Source organism: Panthera onca, chromosome A1 (genome assembly GCF_046562875.1).
Source record: "Panthera onca isolate mPanOnc1 chromosome A1, mPanOnc1 haplotype 2, whole genome shotgun sequence".
Classification (NCBI taxonomy): domain Eukaryota; kingdom Metazoa; phylum Chordata; class Mammalia; order Carnivora; family Felidae; genus Panthera; species Panthera onca.
The window spans coordinates 31,004,565-31,031,789 of NC_138339.1; the positions used below are offsets into that span (position 1 = coordinate 31,004,565).

The 27,225-nt window shown below is 39.3% G+C and overlaps 1 protein-coding gene and 1 non-coding gene across 3 annotated transcripts in view; both read right to left on the reverse strand.

The window, feature by feature from the left end:
• LIFR (LIF receptor subunit alpha) overlaps window positions 1–27,225 on the reverse strand; it is a 78,536-nt gene that overhangs the window by 18,454 nt on the left and 32,857 nt on the right. For both annotated transcript variants that reach the window (XM_078445086.2, XM_060637624.3), the window contains exons 5-13: window positions 24,925–25,088; window positions 19,300–19,474; window positions 17,228–17,482; window positions 12,035–12,164; window positions 11,437–11,606; window positions 9,420–9,565; window positions 7,854–8,016; window positions 5,633–5,703; window positions 2,127–2,340 (exon numbers count right to left, since the gene is read on the reverse strand). In XM_078445086.2, coding sequence (XP_078301212.2) covers window positions 2,127–2,340; window positions 5,633–5,703; window positions 7,854–8,016; window positions 9,420–9,565; window positions 11,437–11,606; window positions 12,035–12,164; window positions 17,228–17,482; window positions 19,300–19,474; window positions 24,925–25,088 — 1,488 coding nt within the window. The remainder of the gene's footprint in view (window positions 1–2,126; window positions 2,341–5,632; window positions 5,704–7,853; window positions 8,017–9,419; window positions 9,566–11,436; window positions 11,607–12,034; window positions 12,165–17,227; window positions 17,483–19,299; window positions 19,475–24,924; window positions 25,089–27,225) is intronic.
• Window positions 4,380–4,575, reverse strand: LOC132682635 (U2 spliceosomal RNA). Its single transcript, XR_009611805.2, has one exon. It is a non-coding gene; the product is annotated as a U2 spliceosomal RNA (small nuclear RNA).

Genomic DNA, 27,225 nt, shown 5'->3' on the forward strand with positions numbered 1-27,225 from the left:
GACCTGCTCCTCCTTTCAGGCCCATGGTGGGAGTCAGGGCGCCGGGGGGCTGCAGGGGTTTCTGGAGAAGGTGTGAAGAATGGGGAATCTGCTAAAATGCAGTGGGATCAAGAGCTGTGGGATGGAACAGCCAGAGTGGGCAGAGGGAGGGGTGAGATGCAGAGGTTGGTGGGAAGGGGGCCGTGCTGAGGTTCTATTTCCCCATCCTGCCAGATCCCGGCCCAGGGAGAAGGAAGGCCCAAGGTTGGGGGTGAGGATTGGGTAGGTTAGGCCGAAATTTCCCACAGTAATGGGAGAATAGACATAATTTCTGTAACTGATTTATATTCAAGGGTTTAGTAAAAAAGTCAAAGAAAGGCTTTCTGGGGAAAAAAAAAAATTGTGCTCATAAGGCAATTACTACCTAACAAAAGATAGCAATTTGGTTTAGAATTCAGAAGACTTTGGATTTAACATGTTTGGGCCCAATGTGACTAAAACCCCACAGTGTAAACTTGCTCTGAGGCCCAAGGCCGCCATCTTGGGAAATCCTCAAGGCACACTGATTTCTTCTTAACTCTCTAGGTGCTGATGCTAGACCACTGTTAGTTCCATAAACTGCCACCTTCCGAAGGACACAGGGAAAAGGCAGGAATATAGTTCTTAAATTAAAAGACAACACAGCTATTGCTTATCATGATAAGGCAATGAAATACAGACTCTACATCAGAAGTGTTGGTGTTCTCTTCTGTGTGTCTCTCTTTCCTTTCCTTTTTGTGCTCACACTGCTACCTGGAGACCTCTCTTTCTGGCGTGTGCTGCTTCCTGGGCTCTGTGTTGCGTGTCTCTGAAATGTATGGCGCCTCCCCTAGTCCTTCCTAATTCCCCTGAATTGTCGACTGAAACAAAGCAAAGAACCAGCTAAGTTACAGGCAGTAAGAAACTGCCTCAATCAAGAGTTGAAAAGATACTCAGAGGACCCCAACTGGACCAACTTTTCTTCCTTTAGGAGTGGGTGGGCACAGATAGGAGACCCCATATTGAGGCAGGACAGCAAAGTGGGGGAGCAGGGAATGACCTCAAAGAGGAATCAACCGGGAAAAGAGGCAGAAGTGGCTATTTAAAATTCACAAGTCTAGAGCTATCAAGGCGGCCAAGAAAGAATGGACACATCATTGGGAATCCATAGTATTTAAAGAAAGGCAGGGGAGTCTGGGTGGCTCAGTCCGTTAAGCATCCTCTTGATTTTGGCTCAGGTCACAACCTCATGGTTTGCAAGATCGAGGCCCATGTCAGACTCTGCACTAACAATGTGGAGCCCACTTGGGACTCTCCCTCTTCCCCTCTCTCTGCCCCTCTGCCCTCTCTTTCTTGCTCTCAAAAAATAAACTTTAGGGGCACCTGGGTGGCTCAGTCAGTTAAGCGTCCGACTTCGGCTCAGGTCATGATCTCACGGTCCGTGAGTTCGAGCCCCGCGTCGGGCTCTGTGCTCACAGCTCAAAGCCTGGAGCCTGTTTCAGATTCTGTGTCTTACTCTCTCTCTGACCCTCCCCCATTCATGCTCTGTCTCTCCCTGTCTCAAAATAAATAAACATTAAATAAATAAATAAATAAACTTAAAAAAAAAAAAAAGGCACTAAGTTAATTTCAAAACTGCCCCAGTTACTTTTTCAAGCTGATATTGATAATATATATTATAATATTACAATAAAGACATTTGTTGGTAAGATATTACCAACAAAATGGCCACTTAAAATAAAAATTTTGTCCTGGCAGTGTGCAAAATAGCCTAGCTAATACAGCATCAGCTCTCATGGTCTTGGAGAGAGAAATGAAAACGGTACTTGAGTAAGTAGTTGAAACATTTCCTATGAAGAGTAATCTACCACCATAACTCTCCAACCTTATGCACTAAAGTAACTGGGTAGAGTAATTATTTTATCCATCAGTAGATGTTTGGAGTCAACACTAATGACTGATGACTGCTGTCTCTCAATGAATTCGGGACATTAATCTGCTTGTTCCTCCTTTTGCATCAGCAGCAACAGGGGACAGGAGAAGAAAGCTGACATTATGAGAGCAAACACCTTTAGGATGCTTCACTCTAATTCCCTGTTCTTATGTACTATGTTATCTTAAGTACTCACCGTTTGGAATTTCCATACTAGCTATTTTAGAAGGTGGCGATGAACCAACAGAATTTTTTGCCACCACGCTGATGATGTAGTCGTTTTTATCAAGTTGTAGTTCTGCCTTATGTTGAGGATCAGGGATCTCAGAAAGGGACTGTGTCTCCTCATCTAGTGAACATGACACATTATAGGAAAGGATTTTCCCATTAGCTTCGTTAATGGGCAAAGGCTATGAAAAACAGAAAAATAAATTCTGTCAAGAAACCTGCAAAAAATGGCTATGTGATGAGGCACGCCCATCCATCAAGTCTAAACCAGGTACTGCATTAATCACAACAAGGTAACAGTGGAATAGATGAAGCTGTTAACAGTATAAAACACAGATTTAAAAGGCACGAGACCAGGATAAATCAGGAAGGTGATACTGAAGAAAAACTATACTTACCGTAAGCAGTAAGAACACACAGAAATTTAAAAATTAAGTAAATACAAAACAGCATTTAGCCTCATTTTTCAGACACAAACAAAAAAAGTAGTAAGAATGACTGCTCTACCCAGCAAAACGTAAAAAATTATGGCATGAGGGACCCCTGGCTGGCTCAGTCAGTGGAGCATGTGACTCCTGACCTCAGGGTTGTGCGTGTAGAGATAAATAAACAAAACCTAAAAAAATTACTACATCATAGTTTTATGTAAAAAAAAAAAAAATTTAATGTTTATTTTTGAGAGAGAGAGTGAAAGCTGGGGAGGGGCAGAGAGAGGGAGACACAGCATTTGAAGCAGGCTCCAGGCTCCAAGCTGTCAGCACAGAGCCCGACGCGGGGCTCAAACTCACAAACCGTGAGATCATGACCTGAACTGAAGTTGGACGCTTAACCGACTGAGCCACCCAGGTGCCCCTGTGGCATCACAGTTTTTAAAAAATATTTACTGTTTTATCAAACCAGTACATGCTCATCACCAGAAAATTTGGAAATTATACAAAAGTAAAAAAAAAAAAAACAAAACTATAAAATGTTCCCATGTCTATCTCTTAAATACTTTTGCATTTTGATACTTTCTTCAAGTTGTTTTTCTAAGATGTATATTTTTTAACATTGTTTTAATCATTCTATACAATTTATCTTTTTTTGCCTTTCTATAATATACTTGTCTATAATATACACACTTTAACGGCTTTATATTTTATGTAGTATTTTTACTAGCTGACCCGAATATTCCTTAAATAAATGAAATTTAAGTAGTTTCCAATTTTTCACAATACTAAGATAATACTTGGTGCACCTTTCAGTGCCACTTTTCATTTTCATAGTTAGGATTAATTCTTTAGTGTGGATTTCTAAAGTAGACTTACTGGGCATGAGGAAACATTCAAACTTCTTTATTTATGGAGCTAAACTGCTTTTCAAAACCACTGCTCCAATTTATATGATGACGCATGGAAGCCTCTAATCCAGACAGACCTTGGTATCAATGTTCTGCTGAAGGGGCGCCTGGGTGGCTCAGTCAGTTAAGCGTCCAACCCTTGATCTTGGCTCAGGTCATGATCTCGCGCTTTTGTGAGTTCAAGCCCAACGTCAAGCTCTGTGCTGACAGCACGGAACCTGCCTAGGATTCTCGCTCTCCTCTCTCTGTGCCCTCCCCCCCACTTAGACTATGTCTCTCTATCTCTCTCATTAAAAACAGAAACAACTCTGCTGAAAACACTGCTCCACAACAGGTCCCCAGTGACTCTCCGATGACCTGTTCTACCGTACCCATTATCATCCCAAGATTTGTGGGCTTCATCAGATGATGCTGACTGCTCACTCTTTCACAAAACCCCCTCCCTCGGCTTCTGCTATATTATTTTCATCTGGTCTTCCTGCCCATCTACCCTTCCCACTCTCCTCTGCTGGATCCTCTTCCTTTGCTGGTCCTTTTATGCTCTTTTCACGTAGGGGTCCATCCTTGGCCTCTCTGCACCCTGCATGCTCTCCCTGAGTGATCCCAGTTACATGCTACTCAAAGCTGTGTCTTAGCTCCGACTTCTGCCCCGAACTCCAGAGCCTTACATCAAACCACCACCTATTAGACTCTACTTGGATATCCCACCGGCACAGATTTTTAAAAGCAGATTTAAAAAATTCAACCCCAAACAACTTAATTTTCCACCCAAATATGCTCGTCCTTGACAAATGGCAGAACCATCAACCTAGTCACCAAAGTTACAATCACTTCAGTATTTTTAAGCTTCGGTTAAGCATTTGTCTAGTTTGAACAACATTACAGATTTTCTCTATACCTGAAGTAACGGTTCTGCAGTACCAGGCTGATGTGTGAAATGGACAGAGCAAGCTCCTATTGTGTCTTCTGATTCCAAAAATCCATGTGTTATATTGTTCTCAGATAGAGGACATATCGGATACTAAACTGTTAAGAACAGATACGACACTTGATCTTAGGCAAAAGGCTGAGAAGTGATATACTGAAGTGACTGTATCATCGTTACTATGTTATCATGAAATGTGACAGACAGTTGTTGGGTAGCCAGTGGATTTTCTAATCAAGAGTAAGGGAGGGGGGGCACCTGGGTGGCTCAGTCGGGTAAGCGTCCAACTCTTGATTTTGGCTCAGGTCATGATCTCACAGTTCAGGAGATCAAGCCCTGTGTCTGGCTCTGCACTGACAGTGGGGAGCCTGTTTGGGATCCTCTCTCTCCCTTCCCCTTCTCTCTCTCAAAAATAAATAAACATTTAAAAAATGAGTAAGAGGGGTCATATACAGCCCACCACAAAGCAACAGAACTTAGAGTGAACTTGCAGAAAGACTTACTTCACTCAAAGTTGTACTGACATCAAATTTTTGCAAAAATAGTTTTACTTTCAACAACAGAATTCCCTATTTAAAGAAATCCAATTATGACTGTTCTTATAATATCTGATGTGGAAAACAATGGTTTTTGATGTCTGCAAATCAGATAAAGAGTATAGCAACAAAAACGGTTGCTCTAGTAAAGAAAAACTGTGGAAACATAATGCAATTTACACTGTATCTAAAATTTTTACAAAACTTTACAGCTTAATTTTCCACCCAAATGCAAAAATTTTAAGTGGCATATAATAATGCAATTTACTTAAGGGAAACAAAGTACACACGAAATATGTAAAAAGTTTCCTATGTGTTCAAGATAAAAAACGTAACACCAACACAACTGAGATTCTAACTTGTGGCTTCTTGAGGTGTTTCTGGCTGAAGTGACAGACGTGGATGGAATTCACGAAATCTTCAGGTCCTTTCCAGTCCTCATGAAATCAAAGTAAAGAACACCCCGATCCGACAGAGAAGACCCTCACCACACTGGCCGTGGTGATTCAGTAGTGATGAGGGGTCTGGGGGGGTTTAGTACCAGGTTAGATTCTCAGCAGTGCTGCAAAGAGCCAGTCTGGGAAATCCAGTCTCCTGGAGAACCCAAGTACCACACGCAAGTTTAGCATAATATAATCATTTAAATATCTAAGGAAAAAAAATTAGACAATTACCTTCCAATAGATTATTAAGTTTTTTCCATCAGAACTCCACTCTCTCCAAGTATCTGGTCCCTTTGAAGGAACTAGGAAAGAGATTTAAAAGTTAGCATTCGAAGACATGTACGGCATGTCAGTTGAGACTACCGATAATTGAGACAGTGGCGCTTGAGATTCTTTTCTAGGTTTTTGGAATTCTCCATAAAAATGTGAAGCAGTTCAGTGGCTTCCACTTAGAAGTGAAGGGATGAAACAGCCGAGCTCTCAACGTCTGCAAGACATAAGGCCCCTTCGAGTGGATTAAAATCACCCTTCAGGCCCTACCTGAGGCTCGTGCTGCTCTGGCTCACATCTTCCCACCTCCTCCTGCTCAGGTGGGCTCTGGCCGAGCACGGGCTTCCTGGTGTCCCGCTCCTCCAACGTGTTGAGGACACCTGCCTCAGGCTTCCTGAGCTCTCTGTGACCTCTCTTCCTGTGTGCGGAAGCTCTCCTGCCCTGGCTCCCCGTGTAGCTTGCTACCTCGCCTGCTCTAGATCTCAGCTCCAATGTTACCTTAATAGTGAGGTCTTTTCCAGCTACCCTATTTAAGACTGCAACCCCTCCTTCCCGTCACTTTCTTTCCCTAGTCCCCTTTCTCAGCTTTATTTTTCTCCCAACATACTATTTTTAAAATTTTACTTCTAATCCTCTAGCCTATAAACTCCATGGGCAGAGACTGTTTCATCCACTGCTATATCCCTGGTGACTAGAACAGTCCCTGACACATGGCAGGTACTCAGTAAGTATTTGTTAAGTGAATTAATGCTGTCATCTTAATGAGGTGTGAATCAAGTGTTTCCTCTTGGCAACAGCAGCTCGTCAACCGAAGGCAAAGGCTCCTGTGGTAGCCAGTCTACAAATGACCAATGACATTGGTCACGCCTCCTGATATGCCTGCCTGTGTGGTCCACTCCTACACTGTATCAGCATCAGCCTGTGTGACACAGAGTGCAACAGACATGATGGCTCCTCCCTTCTGAGGCGAGGTCACAGAAGGCATCATGGAGGCGCCATGGTCTCTCTCTCCTCATTAAGTCTGGGGGGAGCTAGCTGCCATGTTATGAGGCCACTCAGCAGCACTACGGAGAGGTCTGTGTGGTGAGGACCAGCCACTGAGCGAGCCATCTTTCAAGCAGATTCTCTAGTCCTAGGCAAGCCTGCAGCCCCCACCCACGTCCACACTGTGGCCTCACAAGAGACTCGAAGCCAGAGATACTCAACTAAGCTGCTTCTGAGTTTCTGACCTAAACTCATCGTGAGAGAATAAATGTTTACTGTTTTAAGCCCCTGAATTTTAGGGTAATTTGTCAGGCAGCAATGAATAACTAACACTCTCCGTCTCTGGATTCATGCATGGGATTCCATTTTGATGATCCAAACCACCCGGACACAATATTGCAAAGCCCCTCTCATCTTTCTAACCTTCCTTCCTGTGGAGAGGCAAAGTCTGGATCAATACCTATCAGTTTGTGTTTTACTGTTCATTAAATTTTTGGAAGAAGTTTTACACCACCCCCCCCAAGTTATCTAGTTTAAATAAAGCTTTTGCTATCTTTTACTGAATGACTCCTGAAAATTATACCTATTTTTAAGTTTTTTGTTTTTGATTTTCAAAGCTGACATGTGATTAGTCAAGGATAGAATCTCCTTCTGTCTTTGGAAATTATCATACTCAGAAAACCAGTCAACTAATTTTGCACCTATTCTGACCTATTTGGTGTACTGCAGAAAGAGTAGTTCAAGACCCGCGGCCCCATCCATTTCTCAGGCCTAGGTCGCAAATAAAAATTCCAACAAATTCTCTTTACCAAGAATTGTCTTCAGCAAACAGAACTGAACAGAATTAAAACAGAATTAAAATTCTAGGAAAAGGAGGAAAAGACTATGAGCAAAATCACCCCGTAATCTTAGCACAGTTTCCAGTCTGTTTCCTCTGCACCATTTTAGGACAGCTGCAATCATCCGGCAGACAGACCTAGAGTTTCCCACACAACACGGGCCAAGTAACTGTCCACACTATCCCAAACCTTAGAGCCACCATTTAAAATGTCTGGATGACATTTTACGAGCAGATACTATACAATTACACAATTCAAGTGTTCTCCTTTTACTCATTTGGTGAGATTAAAAAAAAAAACAGTTGTAAAATTTCAGGATCCCTAGTGATATTTAGCCATAAATCATTTAGTTAACTTACTGGCTTCTGTGGTTAAATATTTTTTTTCATTGCTCCATTTGCTCCATTTCCAGAAAGTTTCAGCAGAACAGCGAATCCGGAAAGTATATACAGTATATGGGTTTAACTGGTCCACAGCTACAAGATAACTTGAATTTTCTACTCCTCTGATCGTGATATTCCGCTATTAGAGAGCAAATAAATATGCAAATGTATGTATAAGTAATGTCATGTGTTTAAAAACACACATTTATACACACATACTTTTTTTTGATAAGAAAGCTGCCCAAATTTGTAACATAAATTGACTAAATGTCCACCTGAGTTTGCCTTTACAGCACTAAAGTTAGTTCAGCCACCAAAACATTTTAATTTTTACGTAACTACCAAATCGGTAAAATTATGTTCTGCAACAACAACCAAACAACTTCGGTGTCATTTTAATCCAAATACTGGATCTAAGTAATAATGATCAATTAAATTATGCAGCAAAGATGATATAAATTTTGATCGTCGGTCAATGGCTAATGGTAATACAGTAAGCCTTAATATATGGTAAGCCTCAGATTTACTAATCTGAGATGACCTTGAGGATTTAAGTACATTAGTCAGGTATATCTGGAAGCTTCGAGGCAGGCATCGTCTTGTGCATTTTTTAATACAGCACTTAGAACCTCTAGTTTGGTGTTAAACATGCGGAATATTCAACAAATTCTTATTTAAATTACATAAAAAATGAAACAGTTTAAACAAATTTGGGGATGTGCACGCCTCAGGAAGTCCTCTGAACTCCCAATTACAAAGCTTCTGGGGTTATATTTTGGCATCTGAGTTTTGTAGCAACCATCAATAAGCTTCCAATGAATATTTTCATTACAGTCTCTTTTATTTGGGACTTAGCACAAATTACAAGATGGTACAGTATAAAAGTCAACCTTAAGTATCTAAACGGTGTTAAAAAGTCATGCTCTCACTTACTCACTTGTTCCTACTGCTGCACTTGGCAGTCTGAAACCTTCTCTCTGGTGCTTATTATTAGTCCATTAATTCATGCTGGCGGCTATGGCAAAAAACTACTCATTCATTCACAAATTTACTGGGCGCTAGCTATGTGCAAGATGCTATACGAGACCTGGAAACAACCTAATAAAAGTGCAACTCATGTTCTAATAATATCCAGTATTATAACTGTGTTCAAGTACTAAATAAAAAGCCGTTATTACATTGATGTATGGTGCCTTAGTTCTTAGTAAATCTCTATAATAAATAACCTGAGAGCCTATGCATATCAATTTACACAATTCTTTATTTATTTATTTTGAGACTCTCTCAAAGATAAAGAGAGAAAGAGAGGGGCAGAGGGGCAGGGGGAGAGAGAATCTCAAGCAGGCCCCATGCTGTCAGTGCAGAGCCCAATGCAGAGCTTGATCCCATGAACCGTGAGATCATGACCTGACCTAAGATCAAAAGTGGACGCCTAACTGACAGAGCCATCCAGGCGCCCCTCAATTTACTCAATTCTTTTTGAAAACTAAGTATTTTATCTAAAGTAACCTCAAAGCAAGTCTACAGAAGAATCTTACTCACCAATTCTTGTACTGAGTTCGTTTTGTTAATTTCAATTTGACATAAAAGTTTAATCTTTGCAAAGTTGCCCGGTAAATGCCAGGAAAGTATAACAGCTGTTGAATTAATATCCTTCACTTTGATTGAAGTAGGAATACGAGGATAAACTGTAAATACAATTTGTAGAGATCATCCTAAAAGCTCTTTTCTAACATGACAAATGACAATCAAAAAACCCCGAAAAACGAAAGAGGTATCATTAGTACTGATCAACAATATTCCACTCAGTATCCATGGAACACAAAAGCTCACTTTTACTGCTGATATCATGCCCACAGTTTTCATGGACCAACCACACTCAAGGTTCCTATACTGCCATCAGGAATACTACAAGGTCGTAGGAGCATAATCTCTACCTTTAAGGAACCTCTAACTTACTGGGGGACTGACAAACAAAAAGAAAAGTAACAAGAGTACATATGCTGAGTTTGAAATGTGTGGCAGAGATATTAACAGCTACCGGAGTTTAGACGTCGGTGTGGTAGGGAAAGTCTTAGAGTGAAGATGGGTCTTAAGAGGAGCTTTGAAGGGAGAATCTGAGCAAAATGGCAGAACGGATGCAGAAAAGCATTTCAGTTTGGGCTCTGAGCAAGAACAAAGGCGCAGTGATGCTGATGACAGTGCGCGTGCCATGTGAGTGGAAGGAAAGCAACATGGGAAAATAAAGTTGAAAGGCAGAGGGCAGGGAAATACACACAAACCACCACTCAAGTATAAAATGTAGCTGTTTGGACCTTACGAAAACCCGGGAAATAACAAAAATGATGAGAAGGAATAGCTGATGAAGTGTACTTATGTTTACAAACAAGGCAACACGGTCATCTACTAATCACTTGCCAGTCTGTTTTTTAATGGCATTTGGTTTAAGCCTTTCTCAGTGACCGAGTCTCTAAGAGAAGGCCTCTATGTCACCATTCTGTGCTGCAGAGGCTGGTATGGACCCGATGCAGCAGAATGCCCACAGGAATGAATGCTAAGAAGATGGACCATATTTAAGTTCTATTTGGAGCTATGTATTAATAGGGCTGCTAAAAATTCCGGAATCATCGGCAATAAAAAGGAACAAACTACTTACTGATACATACAGCAACCTGGATGGATCTCAAGGATACTACCCTTAGTAAAAAATGCCAATCTCCAAAGGTTATACACTGTATGATTCCATTTATATAACATTTTCAACATAACAAAGCACTGAGAGGAATAACAGATTGGATATTGCCTAGGGAGCGGGATGCAAGAGCAGGTGTGGAGGGGTGGTGGAGGGGTGGGTGGAAGGGTGGGGGTGGGGGAGGGATGGGGGTGGGGGAGGGGGTTTGCCAACGGGGCAACAAGAAAAAGTTCCTTTGTGGAGATAGAACAGTTCTATATTGATTGTGTTGATGGTTCTGTGAACCTATACATGGATCCAACTGCACAGAAGTGCGCGCGTGCGCACGCGCACGCACACACACACACCTCTAAGTGCACGTAGAAACTTGCGAAAACTGGGCAAAGTCAGCGGTCCAGCTCACTGGCCTGGTTTACAGTAGTGTACCAGTGTCAACTACCTTATTTGGAAATTATACTATATAGTTACTAAGACGTCAAAAATGGTGAAAGCTGGGTGAAGAGGTCACGGGGCTGTAATTTATATCTTTGCAACCACCTGTGAGTCTGTAATTAAAATAAAAAGCTTTTAAAACTGGGGCAAAACATTTTTCAGGAATCAAAACCTATTAGATAAAACCACTTAAAGTTTCTGTGAAAATGACTAATTCAAATTTTTGTCTGAATTCAATAAAATGGTGAAACGTAATTATACATTTTAAGGATTCTCAAATAAAATCTATAAAATTTATAAAACTAATTTATAACAATTTATAAAACTAGAAAGAAAATAGTAAAAAGTAGTCCCTGGAAGCACTCCTCATTAATCTCAAGACACTCCAGCACTTCTACAATTATTTTTAAGACACTGGTTTATGAAGCAGCTTACCTTTCTCAGTTATGTTAACTAAAATAGTTGATTCTGACCGACCCAGAGGATTGCGAGCATTCAAAGTAAAATTATATATTTCTTGATTTGGACTCATTTGAAAGAATAACTGGTAGCTTTCATTGGTTGGTGCTTCAACTCTTTTAAATTTAACATATTTTCCTGAGAAACTATGAATTAAGAGAGCAACAAGATTAAAATAATTTCAAAATGGCAAGAGAGATAAACACTGCAGGAAAAAATAAGTGGGTAACATTTCTAATAATTAATCTTTTTAAAACGTTTATATCTCTAATTATAGATGTTACTACAGACTCTGGGAAGAAAACGTAGAGGATACAGAAAATAGATGAAAATAATCGGCCAGAAGCCTACTACCCAGAAACAGCCTCTGTTCGTATTTGAGGGTTCTTCCAGGATTTTTAAAAGAGCATGCAAATATAGTCTGTGTGCATGTAATATGCATATCCAATTTCATACAGCATACTGGATTTTCTTTCTTGCTCATAACATAAATGAGAGCATTCCCTATGTCACTTAATACCCCTCCAACGTACTCCTCACTGTCTGACATTTTTCCCTCACCAGTGATCTTTACCTTTCAAATAAAGTGTAACTTGTATTGCGTGGGCCCACCAGTGCTGTCGGTCTTCCGGGATTCCAAGTACATATAATCTCTTTTAAATCGTATGTCTCACAATTCAGTTTTTGAGGAATATCAGGTGGATCTAATGGGAAGAAAAATGTAGTTACAGGTGATATACAATTTCCCTGAAAACATGTTTCACAAATGTTAATTATGTTTTGTACAATTTCTTTTAAAAATGAAAATAACTTTGTGTTTACACTTTACCTTTGGAACAATGCAGGAATTTCTGTAGCATGTTTTGGAGTTGATTTTACATTAGAAATGATGGATTAAAATATGCTGATGAATGACTACTAGCTCATTTGGAAGCTCCCCAACAACGACCCCCCCCCCCCACCCGCCTCAAAATCTACCAAATCTCTCAGAGGAACCTGGATCCAACAAGTCAGAAAAATTTACAGGTTAAAAGTATCAATATCTATCATTTATAACTGTGATTTGAAAAGAAATTCCAATTCAAATTAAAAGTCAACACGGGTCGGGTCGTGTTACAAGTTTCAAAGTTCTTAAAGAAGTTGCAAGGACTATTACTTATAAAGTATCTCTTGGTGAAATGCTGCATCTTCCTATAATTCAGAAGTGACTACTGCTCTTTGGTTTTTGTTCTTTATTGAAATGATTCCCTCTCATTTTGCAGGGACAAAACTAGAAAAAAAAAAGAATGTGTGTGTGTGTGTGTGTGTCAGACCTTTAAAGTAATAATGGAAAATTCTGCGTTGGACACTAATTATACAAATTGGTTATTTCCAGGGTCACCTGGGTGGCTCGGTTGGTTGAGCGTCCAACTCTTGATTTCAGCTCAGGTCACGATCCCAGGGTCATGGGATCAATCCCTGTGTCTGTTTAGATTCTCTCTCTCTCCCTCTGCTCCTCTTTTTCTCTCTCTCTCAAAAAAAAAAAAAAAAAAAAAAAGAAAGAAAGAAAAGAAAAAAGAAAAAAGAAATTGGTATTTCTTTTTGTTAATTTTTTTAACGTTTATTTATTATTGAGAGACAGAGACAGAGCATGAGCATGAGCAGGGGAGGGCAGAGAGAGGGAGACACAGAATCCGAAGCAGGCTTCAGGCTCCGAGCTGTCAGCACAGAGCCCGATGCGGGGCTCAAACTCACAAACTGTGAGATCATGACCTGAGCTGAAGTCAGTCGCCCAACCAACTGAGCCACCCAAGTGCCCCTGAAATTGGTATTTCTGTAATCATGCTTAACCAAGCATACATAGAAACTAGTGTTCTCTGTCATATTTATCCAAACTATATTTCACTAAATTTTTTAAAAACAATTACTTATTGAAAAAATCTGTAAAATATTTTTTAATGTTTATTTTGAGAGAGAACAAGTGCACAAGTGGGGGAGGGGCAGAGAGCGAGAGGGAGACACAAAATCTGAAGCAGGCTCCAAGCTCTGAGTTGTCAGCACAGAGCCCAACGTGGGGCTCGAACCCACAAATGGTGAGATTATTACCTGAGCCAAAACCAAGAGCTGCATACTTAACCAACTGAGCCGCCCAGGTGTCCCAATAATTTTATTTTTTAAAAACTAAACTTTAAAAACAGTTCTTAGACTTAGACTACTAGTGAGTAACTGAAAAGGACTTAGCAAATTTCCCATACCTTCCTGAGATAGAATAATGTCCATAAATGATATTTTAGGTAATATTAAGAGGAGTCATGAGTATTTATATTGAAGTCTAACAATGGGATAGTGAGACTAAAACTGACATATTTGTTTTGAAAACTGTTTTAAATCTAAGGCCAAACTTTAAGTCATTTTATTAGAATGACATGCCAAATTTTTGAGTACACTAAAAATGCTGATTATTTTAGTATTTGGCAGATATGTTAAGTTGAAATAGTTAAAATCCAAATAACAGGAGCAAACAGAAAGAAGGAGAAGGGAAGATGGGAGGTAGAAAAAATATGAGGGGAGGATCTGAAAGGTAAGGTACTGTCTTCTCAAATAAATTAACTTATAAAGGAATCACCTGACGCTAGGTAAAAACTAGGTATAAATCAACTGTATTACCAGCAAATAGAAAATGTAATTTAAAAAACAAAGCCATTTTTTACGAGAATGTTTTCAAATGAGCAAGTATGAAATCTGTCATTGACATAAATATTTAAACACTCTAATTCTATGTCACAGTGTATTATGTTAAAATGCTTTAAGTATGATGAAAGATTAGTATTTAGGTCAATGTTTAATGCTGAAGTGGCACTATCTATGAAAATAACTCCAGGGGCGCCTGGATGGCTCAGTCAGTTAAGCATCCGACTTTGGATCAGGTCATGATCTCAATGCTCCTGGGTTCGAGCCCCATGTCAGGCTCTGTGCTGACAGCTCACAGCTTGGAGCCTGGAGCCCGTCTCAGATTCTGTCTCCGTCTCTTTGTCCCTCCCCTGCTCGTGCTTTCTCTCTCAAATATAAATAAACATTAAAAAATTTAAAAAGAAAATAACTCTGAGTGATTACTAAAGAAATAGTGTTTATAAAATAAGATCTATTTTGCTTAGAAGACTAAATTAGCTCATGAACAAACACTGACAAGTATTGGTAAATAAGTATTCTTCTGTCTGCTGGATAATAAATTTATTTGCAATCACAATAATAAACTTAAAAGGAAAAAAAGCCACTGTTACTACTAGCACCAAACACCAAATTCATAGGAATAAATTTATTAGAAGATACATAAGACTTTCTATCACCAATATAAATCAAAGAAGACCTAACTATATGGAAAGATAGACCATGTTCCTGGCTTGGATAACTCAGTATAGAAAGAATGAAAATTCTCCTAAACTGGTCTCCTCAATTAATAGATCTAATGTAACTCAAACAAAAATCCTGGTAGGTTTTTAATGTGTCTTTTGAACACATGGCCGGTTAACAGGATATCCATGAGGGAAAGAAAATAATGACTCTTGATCCCTAACTCACACCATAAACTGCCCTTGCTGTTAAGTCCCTAAAGAAATCCCTCTGCAGGGAAATTCTACCACTGCTCCGGAGTTAACAAATAGTATTTCAACCACCAAATGCTACAAATGAAGGTTAATATATGAATTAAATAGGTTTGTCCTACTATGTGACAGAAGGTGAGAACACTGTTAGAAATAATAAAAACTTGATGGATATTCTCATCTTCTGAGTTTTAATTTTTGTCTTTTGTACTTTTAAGTGGCTGTCTCATTTTTTGGTTATCACTTATCAGGTAGCCTCACTACATACACCACTGGTTCTCAGTTTATATGCTCCATGATCATTTATGAGGAATGTTGCAAGTCATTTCCTAAAATTCCATTAGGAAAGAAATTTCTAAAGTTTAAATTTGAACATAATCTCACTTTCACTTGAACTGCAAAATGCATTTCTGGGAAGACAAAAAGGGAACACGGTTCCAGCCATCACTGAGAAGTGCACCTAAGCCTGGTTATTCCCTTGGGAGTATATCAGCGAATCGACATAATTCCTCCTAAGTTTCAACAGAAGGAATAGAAAGGTGGAGAGCTGCTGGTCTAGAGCACAGCTGAGAATCAAAAAAAGTTTAAGAAAAATCACCACACAAGCAAAAGAAAATCACAAAACCCACTCACTACGTTCCACACACTTTATTCATGAGACCCTTTAGCCCAAACTCCGCCTCGAATTCAGAATTGCAGGGGAGGAAGGGAAGCAAGGACTGCTGGAGGCAAAGCCATCAGTGCGCCACAGGACAGTTGCCACGGGAGAGGGGACAGAAAAGCTCGAAACGCAAATTCTCTGTGGACACTCAACACAAGCTATATAAATAGGGCAGTCTCCCACAATAACTTCTGGAAGCATGCTGTACTTTTAGAACTGTAGGAGTGACCACATTAATAACGATGCCCCTGTATAACGGAGCATATGTTACACACACAAACAGGGAGAGGGGGCCCTTCTCATGCATGTCCTCCAGTTACTCCTCCTCCTCAAATATATTACTTTAAAAGTCACAGAAGCCTGCAATACACTATTGAAAGATTTTTGTGTAAAATCATTACAATTTCTTTAATTGGGGTAAGTTTTAAAAGGTATGTTTTAAATTTTTTAAAATTTACTTACTGTAGACAGAGACAGACAGACAGCAAGAAGGGGAGAGAGACAGAGATTCCTAAGCAGGCTCTGTGCTGAGCATGAGGCCTGATGTGGAGCTTGATCCCACAACCTTGAGATCATGACCTGAGTTGACATCAAGAGTCGGATGCTCAACCAAGTGACTGAGCCACCCAGGTGCTCCAAAAGGTATGTTCTAAAGTTAAATTTTAAAAAGATATGTTTTAATTAGGTGGGACGTTTTACCTTTTTAATTTTAAAAGGTATGTTTTTGGTGGGAAACGGACACAGAGTGGCCCTTGAAAACACAGGGTTTGGGGAACCAACCTCCCATGAAGTTCTCATGGAACCTCCCAAAAATCTACATGCAAGAGCACCCAGCTGGCTCAATGAGAAGAGCATGCGACTCTTGATCTTGGGGGTCATGAATTCAAGCCCCATTGTTGGGTGTATTTTTTTACTAAAAAAATAAACTTAAAAAAAAATCTATATATAGCTTTTGACTCCTCCAAAACTTAACTACTAGTTTACTGTTGACTGGAAGCCTCACCAATAACAGACAATTGATTAACATAACACATATTCTGTGTATCATATTCTCACAATAAAGTAAGCTATTTAATATGTTAAGAAAACCATAAGAGAAAATGCATTTACAGTACTGTACTGTTTTTACTGAAAAAAATTCATGTATAAGCAGGCCCATGCAGTTCGAACTTATTTTTTTGTTCAAGGGTCAACTGTTATATGAGATAATTCCTGAACAATGTAGGATTAAGAAGTATTATATACTAATTACCCTTGACTCAACACAGCTGTTAACTAAGAATTTAAAAATTACCGGCTGGATATTGCAAATCTTCCTACAAAACCTTCAAGTTATATAAATACAAGATTAGAACTCATCTTAAAACAAGCAAAAATTTGGATGCCTTCATCTATAATTTATTAAAGAATTAAAAAAAGAGAGAAAGAAATAGCACCATCCCCATCACTTGGAAACAGCATTAAAGCTTTCAAAGAGGACCAAAACAGACTACTAGGAACTCTTTCTTCAGTATTATATACTTACATCCTGCGAAAATAACTGTCCCAAATATGTTATCTTCTGTTGTGAAAACCACATTTGTTCCACTGTTTGCAGAAACTGAAATATTATGGATCTTGATTGCAACATTTTCCCCATCAAGATGAATAAGGGGACAATTTGTTTGGCCAATCTGTGCTGATAACACTTTTTCTTGAGTCACACAACAAAATGTTATATCTGAGCCTACAAGTATCACTTTGTCTTGAGGAAAAACCTTAGTCTGAGAATCAGGAGACCCTAGAAAGAGCAAAAGGAATCACAAATACTTTAGAAGCATTTTACCATAAAATAGCCCAGTGTATACAAAACATACTATAAAGTGTTTTGTAATAATGGTGGCCCAAAGACAAGGTATGACCCCCCAGGTTTCAAAGGAGCAAGACCTACACAAGAAATAAAATAAAAGTAGGTATGTCTTATCTACTTATGATGGGTGATGGTGGGGGAATGCAGGGGACTATAGGCCAATAGCTAAGGTCACAGGTTAATGTCTTAAGAAGTGTAAAGGTTCAAATTAAATGCGTTTATATCCACACATAAAAAATCCACACCAAGAAAAAGTCACTCATTATATAATTCTATACCTCTGAAATGGTTCTGTGTATTTAGGGCCGACTTCTTACTTTCCATCAGCCTGAATATATGTTTAAGTATTCTACATCTTAAACAGAACTTATTCTTTAATCCTAATTCCCTGCTGGTTAAAGCCACACCTTTGTTTTTATTTTCCTAAATGTCCAATCTTTTTAATTATCTCTAGTTTCCTACTTACTCTTTAATCTACCACAATGTGGGTCCTACCTTGACCATTCCACTAAGGTGTCTTGCTGGCCTAAATTGCTCAGTCCAACAGCCACTTCTCAGTCTCCCCTTCCCTTTGACATCCACAGCATCGGGTGTGTTGCCTAAGCTCTAACTTCTCAAAACTCCCTTCTCTCTTGGGTTCTACACCACTCTACCCCACCGGGCTACTCTTACCAGGCTACTCTTAACCCTCTGGCTACTGTCTGCTTTGCTGGCCTCTTTTTCTTTCATCCTACCCTTAGACAGTCAAGCTTGTAAGATGTGTATCCCTGGTCCCCATTTCTCTTTCCCTGAGCATGTTAACCTCCAGACGTAAACAATATGAATCGCATGTATGTTGATGATTCTCAAATAGAGATCTTCAGCTCCTACTAATCACTGCCTATGAGACACTGCTACCCAGACACTTCATAAGTACCTCAAGCTTAACATATTAAGAATGAATTTATCTTTCCCACTGAATTCATTCACATATTTTCTGCCTCAGTGGAAGACATCACCAGCTGCTCAGCTGCCCAAACTAATGCTCACATTTGGTTCTATTTCTTGGTTACCAAACACACAGTCACCAATTTTAATCCTGTGTCTTCAGTGTTCACAACTTTTCTCCCTTTTCATTTCCAAACCCAAGTGCCCTACTTTACACCTTCACTGTCTTTTGCTGAACTGCAAAAGACCCTCCTTACTCATCTACTTGCTTCCAGTCCTTCCTTCCTCGGGTCCACTCCTCCACGCTGTCGCTAGAGTGGATCTACAATAAACGTCAGCCTAGGTGTTGGCAACAATTTTCCAGGCCTTCTCTCCCACTGCCAACGTTCTACCTGCCTGAGCTCCATTCAGGGTGCAGATGAGTTCAGTACACTTACAGATCCCCATGTTCTCTGCAATAACTCTGCAGCTCATATGGATCTGCTCTGTGGGCAAGAAACTAGGAGCCTTTTTTTTTTTTTAAATATAGACTTGACGTCAATAACATCTACCTAAAATTTTTAAATGTCCTTCAACGCCTACCACAGTGACTTTCAAATCTAGACGTTTATCCAATGACTCAGGAAGGTCTCTAAAAATACAGATTCCTGACTCCTGCCCCAGAGTTTCTGAATCAAAATGTTCTGGGAGAGAGACTTGGAAGATCCTCAGGTGACCCTCATAACGCTAAGTGGCGTTCAGAGAACTTAAAGCTTAAACTAAACCTTAAGCAAGATTAATCTAATTCATCTGAAACGAAAGCTTTTCACATATAAGCTTACAAGAAATGTTCTTCAGTGGGCTCCAGTCACTCCACTCTTTGCGACCAGAGAAATGAGGATCGTCAACATAGCATCTAATTGCCACAGAATGGGTGGTGCACTCCAGGGGCATGTCTGAGGCCCAACTCCAGTGATGAACTGTATCTTTGCCATTCACAGTTGTGTTGTGGGTCACCTAAAAAACCAACACAAACACAAAGTGAGATTTCTAAGTGACAGGTTCTGCTTTCTTTTCAGATTAAAAGACACAACAGACTGTACACAATCACCACTAAGTTAAATAAAGGTTTGTCCTTTTGTACAACCCTCTCAGTTTTTGAAAAGGCATAATAACTTACAGAATCAATAATCGTGATTCATTTAGGTTTGCTTCTTTTGTTTTCATTCCAGTATAGTCACCAGTGTTAAATTAGTTTCAGGTGTACAATTTGGTGATTCAACACGTCCATACAACACCTGGTGCTCATCACAATGAGTGCACTTGTTTACTTCTTCAAATTTAGGCTCCACTGCGTTATTACACATGATGTTCCTTTTTCCAAAACATTCAATGCATTTCACAGACAAATGTACCATTACCTAAAATGATCTCCATTTTTCACTGAGGAAAACTAATGGGTCTGTACCTCCAAGAGTTAAAGGCAGGAGTGCCTGGGTGGCTCGGTCTGATTCTTGATTTTGGCACAGATCATGATTTCACAGTTCGTGGGGTCAAGCCCCACATCAGGCTCCTTGCACTGACAGTATGGAGCCTGCTTGGGATCCTCTATCTCCCTCTCTCTGCTCCTCTTATGCTTGTGCCCCTCTCTCTCTCAAAATAAATAACTTAAAAAGAGTTAAAAGCAAAGAGAGGAGCAGCATTTCAACAAAAAATTGTTTCAGGTTGGATTTGTATCTATGTGTTATATGTCTCAAGTTTTATTTTTAAATATGCAACTTATAAGTAATATAAAATAATATAAATTACTAATTTCAATTGAGAAAAATGGGAAGGATTTCAATCAAATATTGAAGATCTACTAAAAGAGACCTCGGGACCTCCAGCCAATGACAACAGCTTAAATAATTGCATTTCCCTCTCTATTACCTTCCGAAATGTCTCCAATACAAAAGTGCATGGATTTTTTAAAAAGGTATAGATGCACAAGGGCAAACACAGGAGAAGAAACACCACCAGTGAAATTCTGGATGGTGGAGGGCTGATGGACAAGGGGAACGGACTCAGAAGACCTGAGAAAGCTGAACCTGAAGCCTTCAGTGGAAAAGGCAGAAACAACCTGACTTCTACCATGGAAATGCCAAAGGGCTCAGGAAAGGGCTGTATGCACCAGGCTCCTATGGAAATGCAGGTGAAGGTGAGGCACAGAACAGAAAGCTGCTTGAAAGTTGTCTGAAGATAATGTTAGACACCCAGATCCCCTCCCACATTCTGTGCTACCAAAAGACTACTCCTCTTCATCTTGGCAGATGGGAGACTCATGCTCTGGGAAAGTAAAACCAAATATCTCTGGCATGAAGAACCTCAGAAAGAATGGAGAATGGGGAATATGGTACCACAACCAGGAAGACTGTTAACCTATGCACTGTGAAGGCTGGTGTGCTCCTGCCTTCTCCTCAGCCATTAGGAGGCTGATGGCAGAGTTCCTACTCACCTGGTAGGAACCAAAATGAATTTTCTGGAGCATAGGAACAGGTCAAGATGAACACCTAAAATAATACTATTAAGATTCTGCCAACTAGATGGCCCATCCTAATCACCTACAATAACATCTCAGTCAACAAGACCCTGGATGGCAAACAGAAGTTCCTATTAGATTTAAAAATAAAAAAAAATTTCTTTAAGAGCCACTTAAAATATGAGCAGCAACCAGGATGACCAGAAATTGAAGAAAAAGTTCTGAGGGTCAAAGATCAAAATAAAGAAAAAAGCAACTTGAAGAAACAGAACAGAAGGAAAAAATATTAGGTAACTGATGTCCTCAGAGGTAAGAAGAGATATTGCATCCATTAAACAAACAAAAAGAACAGAGAAAAGGGATATCTTGTACATTAAAAAATATATATTAATAGAAATTCAATAATCAGACTGTAAAATAAAGTTTAAGAAAAAACTGCTCAGAAAATTGAGGAAAAAAAACAGGTAGAAAGTAAGAACAGTAAGAAAATTACTTCCCAATCTAGAAGGTCTGATTTCTGAAGAACAGAGAAAACAGAGAGGAAGAAATCAAAGACATAAAATAAGAAAATTTCCCAAATTGACAGACATGTGGTTTGAGACTGAAAGGAGCCTATGACGGTCTAGCACAACAAAGGAAGACAGATCCACAATGAGAAACAAATGGAACAATGTCTTCAAATCTTGAGGATAATTCCCCAACTTACAATTGTATACCCAGCTAAAATAGTAATCATGAATGAGTGCAAAATAGACATTTTTAGAAATGTGTCTTAATGAATTTATCAAGTAGCATTTTACACTCCCACCAGAAGTGTATGAAAGTTCCAACTGTTCTACCTCTCCTCAATATTTGGAACTGACAGTCTTTTAAATTTTGTTAGCAACTAATTAAAAAAATATCTATCTTATCTATATCTATCTATATCTATCTATCTATCTCTGGAAGCTATCATTGTAGGTAACAGAGAGTATCTATAAATTATAAATAGCTAACAACTATGAGAATATACGCTTCTACCAAAATGAGAAAATAAGAGGAAGAGTTCAGGAAAAAGAGGATCCATTGTAAGAAAAAGGTAAAAGGAATCTCCTGAATGATGACAGGAGACCTCTTGGACCGCAGCTTCATAACAAATGTGCCAAAAAGAAACACAGAGGTTTGCCCTGGATGGGTTACATGTATACCTGGGTATTAATCTCTTCTAATCAAGGGCTGCTGGTAGGAGTGGAGGCTGCTGGAGCTCCTGAGAAACCTCTGGCCGTGAGAGTCCTCAGCTACTTACCACACTCCTGCTGTACAAACATTATCTAACGCGAACCCTCTGTAAGAAGTGTTGAGAAGTAAGTCAGAAGGTCTCAGAGCTATTCACAAATGTATAGCTGGTAAGATACTAGTGTGTGTGGACATTTCAACAGGAGATTCATAAAACTTGGAGAGGATTCAGGAATGAATTCATGGAGCATGAAAATAAAACTAAAAATACAAGACAAGAAGTTGTACCCCCAAAAAAGGAAAATGATAATACACTACTTGGTTCAGTTGTGGATAGTGTTTATATAACCATAATACAAACAATGAATGCCAGTCTACCAAAAATTAGAGCAGAATGAGAGAACGATATTGGAAAAAGACGGGAAATGTAAGAGACAGCAAGCACGGAAGCATGCAAGTGTGTGTGCCCAGGGAAGGCAAGGGGACTAAATTCTCATTACCCACTGTTAAAATAAAACATTGCTCAAAACTGAAAAGAAAAATGAAGAAAGAGAAACATAAGCATGCTATTTGGAAAATGGAAATACATAATAAAAGAATCAGGTAAAAGAATTGAAAATTGTTGTTTATAGGGAGAGAAATATGGGGGGGCGGGGGGGGGGGGTGGGGAGGGTGCTGCGTAGCTCCCAGGAGTCACTGGCATCCTGGTCTGTGCAGCACATGCTTCCTTGCCTGCATATGAGGCCATGGGCATAAATGGTAAAGTTCCAAATAAACACTAACGTATAGTATTCTTGATTCTTAAACTATCACAAAATAATGGCATATAACCTGTCACAAAATGACAGGTTATAAGCAATTATGCTTTAAATGCTGGTATTAATAACATATAATTATAAACAAAAATGTCACATTTTACTATAGATCTGGATCACCTGCCCTCTTACATTTCACTTTTTAAAAATTAATTTGTTCTATCTCTGTTTTTCTTGCCTCTTTCTCTACTGCTCGATACAAAGATTTTTCTTCAAAGATCACATCCCCAAAAGTAGGGAATTGCTACTTTGTCAGTGCCATCTTCTTTCGTATCTTGTGGCAATGAGCTAGATGATCTTAAAAATAGCATCTCTGTTCATGTATGCTTGATTTCACTTATGCTGCAAAGATCAGCCTTCTAACTCTAGCAGCCCTCAGGGAGCCCCCAAAGGAAGTAATGACAATGGATAGTTGTTTAGCAGCTTTACAGATAACACTAATCATTCACTAAAGCAAAGACTGGCACCACTTCACAAATGACAAAAAGGAGGTTTGGGGAAGGGTAAGTGGTAACCCAAAGCACAAAGTGTCAGGCCATGATAAAAAGCCACAAGATACAATTTCAGATAAGCAATAGTTATAAGACAACAATGGAACAGCTATATCAAAGCTACTTGCAAATTAGACTGACAGACAAGAATTGCATTGAAATTCAAGAAAAGAGAGAGCATTTTAGGCCGAGATAATTAGGATGGGCTTTAAAATAAGGGGCAGGATTTGACTTAGGTCTTGAATGTACATTCAGTCTGCACTGGTGAAAAGGAAAGGGAAGGCTCCTTACACAAAAATAAATATATCTACTTTGTAGCAGAAATTGTGGTGGGTAAGAAAGAGCACAGACTGGAACTAAACTGCCTGTGATCGAGTCCTGGCTCCACTACTTAATGTCTTCCTGTGTCTCTGTATCTTCATCTATAAAATGGGGATGATGTTCATAGTGCCTCCCTCATGGGCCTGCTGTGAGGATGCAAAGAACATACACAGAGCTTTTACCGCAGGGTCAGGAACGCAAGGAATTAACACCTGCAGAGGTTTTACAGGTGTCAGCCCTGCCGGAAGCACTGGAGACATGTTGCCTACAGTTATGGCGACTCTCATTTTAGGAATGTCATACACAGAGTGTCAGAAAGGAAAAACAAGACAGTAACTATAAAGCACAGAGTCATTCTATTTTTTTTTACCTTACTGTCTATCTTATCTATGCACTCAGGCAAATAATTGTAAAATCATGAGATAGTCTTCCAATTCTTAAATCTATAACTAAGCACATTTCAAATCCACTGAGGAGGAAGAGAGATCAAGGAACAAAAGGGGGGATTACCAAGTACCAGCTGTCAAAACTGTTCACTGCTATTCCTCATCATCCTTGCGATTAAGAGCAAACTAAAAGCAGATCATAAGGAAACCATAAACAAAATTTTTAAAAATAGAGAAAAAAACATGTACTACTAAATGTAATAATGTTATTTCAGGTTCAGATAAATTCAAATTTACAGGCTTATACAAAATTTCTCAACAATTACTATGACTAAATAGGTTTCAAAACATTTATTTTTATGTTTATAGTATTAGACAAAAATAAAATAGCAAGTTATATGGATACGTTTGTTTATGTAAAAACACGCACACGAAAAAAGCTGGAAAGAAAAAGAAAAATGTTTACTGTGTTTGTGTGGTGGAATCATGCATTATTCCTCCCTTAATTTCCTAAACTTACTGTAATGGTTATACATCATTTTAATAATTAAGTGATTTTTGAGTCATAGCATATAGTTTTTAATGAACCCTGAAAGGATAGTTGATCTACTCCCTTAACACTGTAAAGAAAAGTTCACTGATACCACCTTAAAAATCTTTTAAAAATTATTTGGTTTCTTTAATGTCACAAGAAAAAAAATCTATTTTGATTCAAACTTACTAATTTTATGATTTCCGTATTTTCTTTACGCAGAATTTTAACTTCCCAGATGACATTTAAGTGACGGGGAAAAATAGAACCCCTGTCATTCCACTTCAGGTGTAACGTAGAAGTTGAGAAATCAGCAGACAAATTCAAGATCTCTGGAGTATCTGGAATTAAGGCTTGGGAAAAAAAACAAAAGACAAACTTAGTAAAATAAGTAATGTTTTCTTCATATTGTAATTCCGTTAATCAACTATTTTAAACTCTATTCCTTCTTGATCAAAAAAGAATCAAGAATTAAAAGCAAACTCTCAAAGTGATTACTGACAAAAGAGAACATATGTATTTATTTGTATAAGCAGCTCCCAATGATTCATCAGTCAAATTTGAGTAAATTATTATCAAATCTTAGTATGTTTCCTTATACAAACAGCTACCGGGTTCCCATAATACTATAGTGTCATCAGTCTGGAATCTACAAATAGGCAACATCAGAGAGAAGTAAAGGAGCTTCCTTTGGATAACTGTAGGTCAAGCCTAAGAAAATGACGGAATATGGAAAGCTTGCTTTGGTAGACCTTTCCATCTGTTTCCTCTGCACCCTTCCCACTCATCTCCCAGTGTCAGAACCCCCGATGCTGGTGGAAGTCACCCACCTGGGGATGCTACGAGCTATTACTGGTGTGGGTATCTGTAAACAGCAGCAAGACCATAGGAATGACCAAGGCATTAAGTGAGGATGCCAACAGGGTACCATGCAGATCTGTGAAGTACTCAGCAGGGTAAGAAGTCCTTCAGAAAAGCTAGTTGAGCTGTGGCATGCAATGCAGTGCAGAGGGCTGGGAGACATAATGTGATTAAGTGGGAGACCACTGGAGAAAGGCTGACCAGGGTAGCAAGGATATGGATCGTGATACCTCATCATGTGCATGAGGGATATGGAAAAGGAAAAACCCTGATAGGCACTTCAAAGAAATGACCAGATCGAAGAAATGAGGGATTAGCATAATGAGAAAGGGAAACATCTAAGATTTCTTCAAGTTTCTAGCCCAGAAAGCAGGCAAAAGGAATCACTGACATTGGGAAGAAACGGGAGGATAGGCTCTGGATGACCAAGTGTCTGGGGAGGTAGAGCCTACCAGTGGAGAGGTCTGCAGATAGCAAGTGAGAACAGGGACCATCAGCACCATGGACACAGACTCAAGAGGAACTCTCTGAGTGTAGCTGAAGAAATGAACTTGAACACAGACTCAAAATGGCCAAAGCTTGTTTGAGAGCTACCAATAGACAGTCACAGCCTCAAGGAGCCAGAGAACCCCAGCAAGAATCCTGAGAGGCACAAGGAAACCAGAGAAGATACAGCATTGCTGAGACCAAAAGAAATGGGTTGTCATCTGGGCCAAATAAAGACAGTTCATAGAGGAAAACTGAACAAAGACCACCGACATTGGTGAGGATACTGTTAATATTTGAGAGAGAAGTTTGGGAGGGCAATGGGCTCTGAAGCTGCCTTACAAAAGAAAAAAAAAAAAAAAACATGCTCAAGGATATAGTATCTCATAGGGAGAAAATGGTAAATTTCTTACTTTTCAAAATCTTCAAGTCTCCCTACCTACAAGGGATGAGTAAATTACTAAAATAGTTTGGCTCAATGAAAAACACATAAGATACGAACCTGTTCTGTTCTATGAAACATAGGGTTCTGGTATGAAGGGCAGACAATGTTGGGATTCTTTCCTGCATGTTCTCTCTTCAAATAACAACGTGAAGGTAAGTTAAAAGAAACTCAGAGACACATGTTCTTGGGGGCTCACACCTCTCCTAGCACTTCCCCAAAAAGCACAGGGGCCAGTGAAATAAGTCACGGCAAGCACAAACTGCAGGACTTTCCAGAGGTAGGGTAGCCAAATGTTCTAAGAACATAGCACTATATAACCTATATTTGCACTATAAGGCCTATAACAAAAGTGGCAGAGCAAATCAATACAAATTAGTCTTGGGATTTACGAATAAGTTCGTAATAAATTTAGCTGAAATTTGCTGAGCACACTGCTCTACACTGGATCTGTGTAAAATATTTATGGCTGTACAGGAAATAGTACATGTGGATTCAAAACCTAACCACTATGTAGCAAAGTCAACAGTTTCACAGCTACATGAGGACAGTGGAGGATGCTTTACAGGGCAAATTTTAAGTAGGAACTGCTTTTAAAACAGAAGGAGCCACTGGGGCATCTGGGTGGCTCAGGTGATTAAGTGTCCGACTCTTGGTTTCAGCTCAGGTCACGATCTCACGGTTCATGAGTTCAAGCCTGG